This window comes from Macaca thibetana, chromosome 10 (assembly GCF_024542745.1).
Source record: "Macaca thibetana thibetana isolate TM-01 chromosome 10, ASM2454274v1, whole genome shotgun sequence".
In the NCBI taxonomy this organism is placed as follows: domain Eukaryota; kingdom Metazoa; phylum Chordata; class Mammalia; order Primates; family Cercopithecidae; genus Macaca; species Macaca thibetana.
In genome coordinates, this window is record NC_065587.1 from 80415180 (window position 1) to 80426339 (window position 11160).

General features: G+C 36.6%; 1 protein-coding gene across 1 annotated transcript in view; it reads right to left on the bottom strand.

Annotated features, from left to right (window-relative positions):
• Nucleotides 1–8287, bottom strand: part of LOC126964129 (syncytin-1-like) — a 50690-nt gene extending 42403 nt beyond the window's left edge. The window contains 1 exon segment of the mRNA XM_050806943.1: nucleotides 8104–8287. Within this exon segment, the coding sequence (XP_050662900.1) occupies nucleotides 8104–8287 (184 nt within the window).
• Between the last annotated feature and the right edge of the window lie 2873 nt (nucleotides 8288–11160).

Sequence of the window (11160 nt, forward strand, 5' to 3'; positions counted from 1 at the left end):
AAACAATTACTGTTCCTACAAATACTTCTAAGTAAATATCCATACCCTCCCTGGAGTATGAGAGTGAAATAGATTTGTAAGCAGATTTTTTGAATTAATGTTTAGGGATTTGCATGAGGGAAGGAAGAGAGGAGGAAAGGAATGCTCGTGGCTGCTGAATTTCAGAAGGAAATGGGAGTAGAATCTACAAAAAGGGAAGGGAAATATATTGAAGACAAAAAAAAAGTTGCCTACTGCATAAATTTTCCTGGATTTGATCCTTAATCCGAATGCATAAGGAACATCTACTATGCATTTGAGATGTCTGAGTGGGTCTCATCCAAGGGAAAGAAGCATGTACTTTCTTAATGGTTTCCTTGTTGCTACTTTAGCCTTACAAACTGGTGACTCAAAAATGGAGTGCTCTAGCTCTTCAACTCTTTTCTCATCTATCTAAAGATTTTAGCGTATAGTCTGTTAAATCTGTTTCAGGAAAGATGGGGCCAAAATACATGTTTGGTATCAAAGTCCTAAAATGGAAGATGAAATGACTCAGGTTTAACTATTAATTTCATGGAGTTGCTCCCCAATAACTGAAGGAAAAAAGAGAAAAAGATGAGAGACATTCACTTTATTTAAGAAAAAAATCCACTCTTCCATTTAAACAATTACCCCTAAAAGACAACAAAAGAATGTATTTTGGGTGATTATTCTTTAGGATACGCCCACACATTTTATCATGATATATATACTATTCCAGAAGAGCGGGGAGGGTGGGGCTGTAGAAAGTCCAGGTAAAGATATCATAATGTGAAGTAAGCAACAAGAGAGAAAACCCTTCTTATGGTTTCACATCTATACATGAATTGCTATTTTTTTTAATTATTATACTTTAAGTTCTAGGGTACATGTGCACAACGTGCAGGTTTATTACATATGTATACATGCGCCATGTTGGTGTGCTGCACTCATTAACTCGTCATTTACATTAGATATATCTCCTAATGCTCTCTCTCCCCACTCCACCTCCTCACAATAGGCCCGGATGTGTGATGTTCCCCTTCCTGTGTCCAAGTGATCTCATCATTCAATTCCCACCTATGAGTGAGAACATGGCAGTGTTTGGTTTTCTGTTCTTGCGATAGTTTGCTGAGAATGATGGTTTCCAGCTGCATCCATGTCCCTACAAAGGACACAAACTCATCCTTTTTCATGGCTGCATAGTATTCCATTGTGTATATGTGCCACATTTTCTTAATCCAGTCTGTCACTGATGGACATTTGGGTTGATTCCAAGTCTTCGTTATTGTGAATAGTGCCGCAATAGACATATGTGTGCATGTGTCTTTATAGCAGCATGGTTTATAATCCTTTGGGTATATACCCAGTAATGGGATAGCTGGGTCAAATGGTATTTCTGGTTCTAGATCCTTGAGGAATCACCACACTGTTTTCCACAATGGGTGAACTAGTTTACAGTCCCACTAACAATGTAAAAGTGTTCCTATTTCTCCACATCCTCTCCAGCACCTGCTGTTACCTGACTTTTAATGATCGCCATTCTAACTGGTGTGAGATGGTATCTCATTGTGGTTTTGATTTGCATTTCTCTGATGGCCAATGATGATGAGCATTTTTTCAAAAACAAACAACCCCATCAAAAAGTGGGCAAAGGATATGAAGAGACATTTCTCAAAAGAAGACATTTATACAGCCAACAGACACACGAAAAAATGCTATGATTTTTTAAAGTTTTCATGTAAGATATTTAAGTTCATGTTTGCATATCAGTGTGCAGCCTGGAAACATACATATTTCTCCAGGCTCAACCACACATGCGACAATGTCTCTCCAGCAGCGACCTCCTCTCACAGTAAGTCTAAGGAGCGTTGGACGAATGAGACTTCACATTCAGTGAATTTCAGCCACCGCATCAGTTTCTCCATGCTACTGAAATCTCATTGTTCCACTCAGAATTTACCTTCTCCTAGGAGTCGCTTTCAAAGCATTTCACTAACTATGTCAAGCCGGTGTAAGTAAAAGGCTGATGAGTTTGGATTACCGCTCCAGTCTGTCAGCCTTTCTGTCTTATAGTTTGGCATCTCATTTCTACATGACATCATATGCCATATTAGAAATTCCTGCTTGGTCTTGAGATACATCAAAGCTACTGACTGACAGGTCATTAGGTACAGCTTAAATTCAGTCTTTAATCACTACCACTTTTAAAACATTTAATAGTGTGATTAGGAAAAATTCATGAAGACTTGAAAACTTCACATCATAATAAATCCAGATTTTAGTGAGGCTGTCAGCTGTTGTTACCTCACTCTCAATACCAGTACCAGAAGGATGAGACAGATTCTCCACATACTCAGAAATAATATTCGAGATGAAGATATGAGCTAAAGGCCCTATTTTGGTCTATTCTTTTTCATGTTTGTGTGTTCCCTTCTCTGTTTCTTGAAAGATGTCTCTGAATTTAAAAAATGATGATAAGATTCAAAGTTCTCACTTACAAGTAATGATACAAAATGTCTTCATCAGGGATAAAATTTTGGGAGTGAAGATCCTTTTGTGGATCAAAAGATTAAAAGTTCTTTTCAAAAATGCTATTAAATATGAACTAATACCACATTTGACTTATTATACTGAAACTAAATCATCAAATCATCAAGCACCCAACATTTTGCATTTATAAATTTAAGCTATCCCAGATGAGGGGGCTATGCAGAAAAGACAACACTGGGAAATTTTTGTTTTTCAATTAGTAAGTTTTCTAAACAGGCCGTTCTATATACCAAGAATTTTATTTCAGTGGGAAAGAGGTCATCATTATTTTTATTTCATTATCAAATCATAGCATGTTCAATAAAACATATAGATTGCATATTAAATACAAATCTGTTGATAATATTGACTATGTAAATATGATATTTTTCCTGGAGGGTGAAAAAGATTCAGAGTGCCTACTTTCCAATATAATCATGTGTTTGGTATGATATGCTTCTTACGCCTTCAACAAATCTTTAATTTTATATTAAAATAGATGTTGGATGTTATGCTCCTGCAAGGAGAAAACCTGAATTCACAAACAGAGCCATATGACATGAGGTACATTAAAAATATTTTGCAAATAGAATATGCCAAAGTTAGCAGAAAAGTCTGCTTTGGGGGAAACTTCTATTATGAATAAAATTGTTGTTTGTCACTTTTATTTTACCAAGAGGCAAATTAGTCATTGCATAGTCTGTTCCATTTTTTTCTTGAAATCAGGTCACTTAATCCCTTCTGGGATGTATTCAGAATGAGAGCCTATATTTTCCTCTCAGATTAATCTGGAGAGAATTTCAAGTTGCAGGTCTTCATATAATAGGGCATGTGGAAACGGAGTCTAAAGTGTCTGACACTTTTAATGATATAACTTTATTCAAAATGGCATTACTTGTGAATATAATTTAAATAAAAATGTAGGTGAATTAATCCCCACATGACCTCCACTGCAATAAAATTATATTCCTGCAATGTGCTCTGTATCTCCTATATCCTGAATACAGCTGGTAACCTCAAAATGCCAGCATTTGCGGATGGAAACTTATTTCTGAGCACGATATATTATCTGTTCCTAGGATATAACAGTTATCCTTCATTTTTCTTGGACAAGAATTCATGTTGAACACTATGTATAAAGTTAGAACTAGCTAAATGCAGAGAATTCAAAAATGCAGGTGAACAATCAATTCTTTATTCACATGCCCGGTTTTCTTCATGTTTCTAACTATTGTGGCACACTCTGAGGATGAAAGGTGAGATTGTTTCAGTTCCATGACTTAAAAGCTGAACAACTGTTGCATAATTATTGGACTGATATTATCTGTAAGAGAAATCTGCAAGATATAAGATTTCTTGTTTTCATAAAGAGTCAATATATGGATTTGAATTCTTATTAGAACCCTAACTACATAGGAAAAAGATACAGAAAAAAATAAGTCTAGAAGTAGATAAATAGATATGTAGAGCAATAATTCTCAAATGCTTTATAGTGAAGAACCAATTCGTTGTATTTTAAATTTCCAATCTGTTAAGGATGGATACCTTTGTAAAAATAAAATAAAAATGATTAATAGAACATGAAATAAAAAAATAAGCAAAGGCATACAAAAGACAGGCCCAGGTTTTTATTATTTGTTTAAAGAGTCACAGAAATTACATTGCAATGAACACGATTACAAAAAAGCATAACAGAAAAATTGCTATAAAAGTTTTCAACTGCTCGCTTGCAACTCCTGTACTTTTCTCATCACAGGCGGGCACTAGTCCAAAAACCTCACTTTGAGACACATTGAGATAGAACATAATTCTTGGTTTTCCATTCTCCATATTTATTAGGTATTTGGTACATAGCTCAGCATTTCTAAACTGTATGCTAGCAGCAGCACTTTAGGAAAACAAGTATTTCTTTTTCTATGTCTGCCTCTTCATCCCTGAGTTTGTAGGTGGGGATGATATCAGGAGGCTGGCAAAGGTATTCTGCTACAGAAAAAAAAAAAAAGTAAGACATGGTTCCTATCCTAAAGAAACATAATCCAGTAGAAAAGAAAAACATCATTAACTCACTAAGATAGCGTCTTCTCATTGTGGTCATGGATGAGTGGCTTATCACAAACTTCTTTCAAGGTGAGTTTCCTTATATACACCATGTAGTGTCAGTAGACAGAAAAAATGTTCTATGTGTATGGATTCTCCCACATTTCCAATAAATGAAGTCGCTGTGATTAATAAAATATTTGTTCATTTTTAACTGGTACCTAAATTGATAGTAACTATTTGTCAATATGTATACATTTTGTGAATAAATTCTAGAGATGCAGCTACAGTTGTAGAGGGTGGCATTCAGAAAGGGGAAACCCCAGCCGGGCGCCCTAGCTCACCCCTGTAATCCCAGCACTTCGGGAGGCCCAGGCGGGCAAATCATGAGGTCAGGAGTTCGAGACCTGCCTAGCCAACATAGTGAAACTCCGTGTCTACTAAAAATACACAAAATTAGCTGGGCATGGTGGCGTGCACCTGTAATCCCTACTACTCGGGAGGCTGAGGCAGGAAAATCACTGGAACCCGGGAGGCAGAGGTTGCAGTGAGCCGAGATCGTGCCACTACACTCCAGTCTGGGCCATAGTGCGAGACTCCATCTGAAAGAAAAGAGAAGAGGAGAGAAGAGAAAGGGGAAGCCCCACCAAGAATTTGTAGAGAAGATGGAGCAACAAGGAGAGCTGAAGTGGCTGGAGAAGGCAATGGGTAGAATAGAAATTTGAGTTTGTAATGAAAGGATGGGTATAACTTTTTTTCATAGGAGTCTCTCTAGATGAAGGGACTAAACAGAAGTAAGACTATAATGCTATAAAAAAAACTCTCCTACTGAAAACAAAATAGACTATGAAGTTGAGTTGGTTGAGAAGAAAACATGTAACTTGACTGTGGGCAACTTGGAACACTACTTAGAGTGAACTTATCAAGCCAGAAAGAACAAAAACATTTCAGTGTAAAAGTTGGAATCTCTGATTGACAAGTAGTGAATTCCTAACGCTCAATGTTGAGAATAACTCTGAAGTTGTCCCACACTCGAAGAGGAAAAGTATTGTCATTGACTACTCATATCTGCCATGGCACCTGCTAGAGAAGCAATGGTGGATGTTTATTATTTTGGCCACAGAACCATGGTTTCTGAGCTTGGCTAAGAGTTAAAGAAAACAGATGCATTTTTAACAATTCAGTTATGAATGGCATTTAAAAACTGATCTATATAGTGGAGGGAAATTAAAGATTTTGGAGTAGATTAAAGTGAGGTATAAGATGGAAAGCTGCGCAGTAGGCGCCAAAGAGACAGGGGCCCAGAACATGCGCTGATGAAGGATTGTAACAAAATACCTTCACAATAAAACCAAAACCTCATTTGTGAAACATTTCAAAAAGTCATAGACTATTACAGCTGAAAATTAAACTTAAAATATCACTACCCAGCTCTTTCATTTAGAAAATGTGGAAACAGAGACACATAGAAGTTAAGTCTCTAGTTCAAAATATCTGTTGACAAATTGAAGAACAGAAAGAGAACTACAGTCTCTGTTTCCCAGTGTTTCGACTCTCCATTTCAGATGTCGATAGAATTTAGCTAACCAGTCAATGTGGGAATCAAGATTGAAGAATCACAGATAATTCCCAGATTTTGAGACTAAATTACTGAAAAAACAATAGATTAACTGTCGATATAAATCTTTTATTTTAACTCTGATGACAAAATATTTGTCAATAAAATTAGCCATTAAAACATAATGCTTCGATTGTAGAGGTGTTTCACCCTCAATTAAACTACATGGTGCATTCATCAGGATAGACTGAGTTGGGCTGCAGCAACAAAGATCTCTAAAAATCTCAGCAACTTAACACAAGAAAAGCTTATTTCTTGTTTTCATAAAGTACACTTATTGCTCCAAGAAACTATCAAGGCCATCTGTCCTACAGGTGTTAACTCAAGATTCCAGCTTCTTATTCTGGCAATTAAACGCTCTTACCCAGAAATGACACACATTACATCACTGACATTTCTTTGACTAAGGCAAGTCATATGGCCATGACAACTTCAAGGGAGAGTGAGGTACAATCCTCCTGTGTGTGTGCAAAAGGAGATGCTTCTGAACAGAGCCAGAATGTGCCTACCAATAGCACATGCAATAAGATTTAAAGAGAATAGATTGTGCAACAATTTGATATTTGACTAATATCTAACATATGCATGTGCTCTGCTTACTTTTTTGGGCTAGAAGTCGGGTGTGACTTTCATGCCATCTCTGAAGGGATTCTAGTTCACAAGGATGTAAATAATGAGTAAAGCTACATTTTTCTACTTCTCCAGATGGTACATAGCTCAAAGGGAAACGCTGTAAAGGAAAAGTAAGTTTCAGGTCAAGATGAGGATACATTTTATGACAACATTATGCCGAGTAACAAACATAAATTTAAAAGACACCCATTTTAACAAAATAAAATTCTAATTTACCTATGAAGTAGAAACATAAAAATTTATTACTGATTTTACAAGTTAGTAAACAAGACATTATAATATATAGCTAGATATTTATGTGTTTGACTTTTTTGTTATTAAAAAGCTCATGTTTGTAAATTATGCTTCTGAAGAATTTTTAAGGGATTCCTCAAAAATAGAAGTGGCCAGGCATGGTGGCTCACGCCTGTAATCCCAGCATTTTGGGAGGCCGAGGCGGGTGGATTACAAGGTCAGGAGATTGAGACCATCCTGGCCAACACGGTGAAACCCCATCTTTACTAAAAACACAAAATATTAGCCAGGCGTGGAGGTGGGCACCTGTAGTCCCAGCTACTCAGGAGGCTGAGGCAGGAGAATGGCGTGAACCTGGGAGATGGAGCTGGCAATGAGCCAAGATCACGCCACTGCACTCCAGCCTGGGCGACAGGGTGAGACTCCATCTCAAATACATGTATATATGTACATATACATATATATACTATATATATAGTCAGAAGTACTATGTCTACATCATCTCCATTATGTCTTAGCCATAACCTGACAGGTCAATTGTGAAAAAAACAAAAAAAGAAAAGAAAATGAAATGAAAAAATAAAAGATGTGAAGCTGGAATTCCCAAACCCCCAACACTGGTTGTGTAGCCACCACAGCAACGCAAATGACTAAAAATGGAGAAGTCTTGCTGATCAGTAAGTCATTTGTTGCCATGGTTCCCAAGGGCCATGCTGCATTTTCCAGAGAACTAATGGACCATAGTGACACATCCTTAATTTTTTATCTTTGTGTCCCAAAAATGTTAGAAACCATGGTATGTAAAGATAAATGTCAAAAGGAAAAATTGTTGCTTAGTTTTCTATGCAGACTCTATATGAGGCTGATGTTTGGTGACTTTTATGCCCTGAGGTCAGTTCTCTGGGGGTCAATGGGAGCAGCAGTAAAGGGGCCCCTCCCAGATCTTCATTTGCCTATCAGGGTGGCTCATCTGCAGGCAGGGAATGACATCTTTCCACATGCTGCCACCTCACTGGCTTATAGCATGCCACAGCAAGGAGCCTGCAGGGTACCTGAGCCACTTTCTTTGGATGTAGAATGTTCAGGACACAAATGCTGTGGATGTACATCCTGAGTTGCAATGCCAACTTGTTTTTCAAAGGGGCTCTGCCAGTGTCTACTCCCTCCATCGATGTCTGAGAGTCCCTTTGTTCCATGAAGTGCAAACAAGGGCAGCTGACTTAGCAGCGCATACATCAAACCTGCTGAAAAAGTGTTTGCTGGAGAAACTCACAGGGATGGAGTCTGTAGTAGATGTTCCTCCATCACACTCTGGGGCAGCACATGGGAAACTAACCTGGCCCAAAGTCAGTTTCTGGGAGAAGGATCCCACATCTTGGTCTGAGGGTTTTTAAGATTCATTACTGGGAAGCATCAGTCTCTCCCCTCATATGATGAGAGGCTCCAACACGACACAAATAAGACGTGGCAGAATCTTGGCCCCAGCCCTCTCCTTTCAGCTCATTGTTTATAGCTGGGGCATAGCAGGTGTCCCTCCCCTGGCATGATTTGAAGACTGCAGTCTAAGCCGTCAATTGACCCCTTATATGCCACACTAGAGCCAATTTCCATGAAGCTTGAAGGAGACTGGTTTCTTTTCTGGAAGGCCAGTCTTGAGAGTACCAGTATGGGAAAAATCAGCCTTTCCCTCTCCCTCCACATCTCTTTCTTTTTGGCATTTTATTGTTATTAATCTCTAACTTAATTGGTTAAATTAAATAAGCAAGTGGTCATTAGTCTGAGGCAGTCTTTGTACTTTGAGTCACTATGTTAAAAATAAAAACTTCACCCTAACTTAGCATGTAAACAAACCAAAACCTAGTAATAGTATTTTTTTAAAAACAAATAGCCTGGTTTCAGCCAATCACAAACAGCCATGATTTAGCCAGTCACAGGCAGCCAGCTGATGAGACCTTGTACAAATAAGGCCAACTCCTAGCTGCAGCCAATCAGATGATTTCTCTACTATGCTTCCCTATTTAGCCTCACTTGGCTCAGGCTGCCAGGTGTAGCTATTTAAGCCTCTTCTGGCGCTAAGTGCTGCCCAATTCATGATTCATGTTTTGCAGAAATAAACTCTGTTAAATTTAATTCTTTTAAAGTTTTTCTTCGAATGATTGCACTGGAGTATATGGTATGTATGACTATACATTTTTTAAAGTTAAGACTTTCTGGCCTAACATACCGTTAATTTTCATAAATTTTCTCTATGTTGCCAGAAGTAACATTTTACATATAACTATTACATGAAACCTTTTAATTATGTTGCTGAAAACTTCTTTGGCTTTAGTTTTGCTTGACTAACCTATTAAGTCCTTAGAGAGCTATGTTAACATTTTCTAATAGACTGGTAGATTTTTCAGCTTTCTCTATAACATTTTATAATTTTTTTGGCTTATTTATTTTAGGCCTGCTTTGTAAGATGCATACACGTTTTTAACATATTTTTCTGGCCAATAAAAACTTTTGCCAATATACAAATAATCCTCTTTATGTCCTATAATGCTTTTTACTTTAAGTTAATTTTGTCTAATATTTACATACTCCTACCAACTTATTTTTAATTACTTTTGGATGGGTAATTTGTTCTATATTTTTGTTTTCAACTTTTCTGTGACCTCTATTTTAGGCGATTGTCTTTCAGAAGACATTTCCTCCCCCAACCATTTTTATGGACAGAAAATATTTCAAAAATATTTTAGTGGGGAATTTAGTCCTTTATTGATTATGGGTGAAGATAAACTCATTTTTTAAATTTTTCTCAGAATATTTTGTACCTACTTGTATTTTTGTTCATTTGGTATGTGTTTATTTACCCTTTCTCAATGCCATTTGAACTGAGGTTTATTTTCTCCATTCGTTTTTAATGTCTACTGGCTTGAAAGTTCTGCATTTAATTTCTATCCTTTTAGGGATTTGTCTAAAAATTTAACATTCAGTCTTAGCTTAAAATGCCTAAAGTTGATCAGTATCTTAACTCTTCTCCTGTATAACACACAAATTTTAAAACACCTTTACTCACTCATTCTTCTAAATTAGATTCTATTTTACAGAATTCAGGTCTCTCTTGATTTTTTAACCTCATAAATTAGATATTATTATTGTTATAGCTATTCAACTTTTGTTTAGATTTACCAAAATGGTTATTATTTTAATTTTTTTTTGTTTTATTGTCTACTCAGACACATCTTCTGGAATTTTCTTTCTACCTGAGTATATTCCTTATATTTGCCCTAAGTAAGGGTCTGCTGCTTGTAAACTCCCTCAGTTTATGTCTGCAGTTGTCTTTATTTCTCACTCATGCTTTCTCAAGTCATACTTTTATAGATTGATAGTATTTTTTCTTAGCACACTGTAGATCTTGCTCTCTGACTCCCGTCTTACACTGTTGCTGCAAGAAGCCAGCTGTCAGTCTAATAATCATTGTTTTGTAGGTGATTCTTGTCTCCTTTTTCTATAGTTAATTGTAAGATCTTCTGTCTTCAGTGTACTATGAGTTCATTACAATGTGTCTAGATCAATTTCTTTTTATTTACTTATTTTTTGAGATTCATTGAAGTTTTTAATCTGGGACTGTTTTCTTGAGTTGATTCTAGGGACATGTTAGGTATTATCTTTATGAACATTCCTACTCCCCCTTCTTTTTTTTTTTTTTTTTATCTCTGTTTAGACATACATAGCTATATCCTTCATGTGTCTTAACCTGTCTTTCATATTTTCCATTTCTTTGCCTCTCAGCACTGCATTCTAAGTAATTTCTTCAGATCTTTTTTCCAGTTCACTAAGTACCTCTTCACTTGTGTCTAATCTGCTTGTAAAACCTTCCATTGCACAGCAAATTCATATCTGAAACTGTATGCCTTAGAAATACACAAGTGCATGTAGGTTTCATATAAGTAATGTTTCTTGCAGCCTTATTTGAAATAGGAAAAAGAAAACTAGTACTTCTCAGTAGGAAAATGGTTCAATAAGTTATACACATCAGTTCTATTAAATTAATACTATATAGCTACAAAGCTATCTAAATAGTTGCTTTATCTATTCCAACTTGGACCAGTGCCAGCCATCTG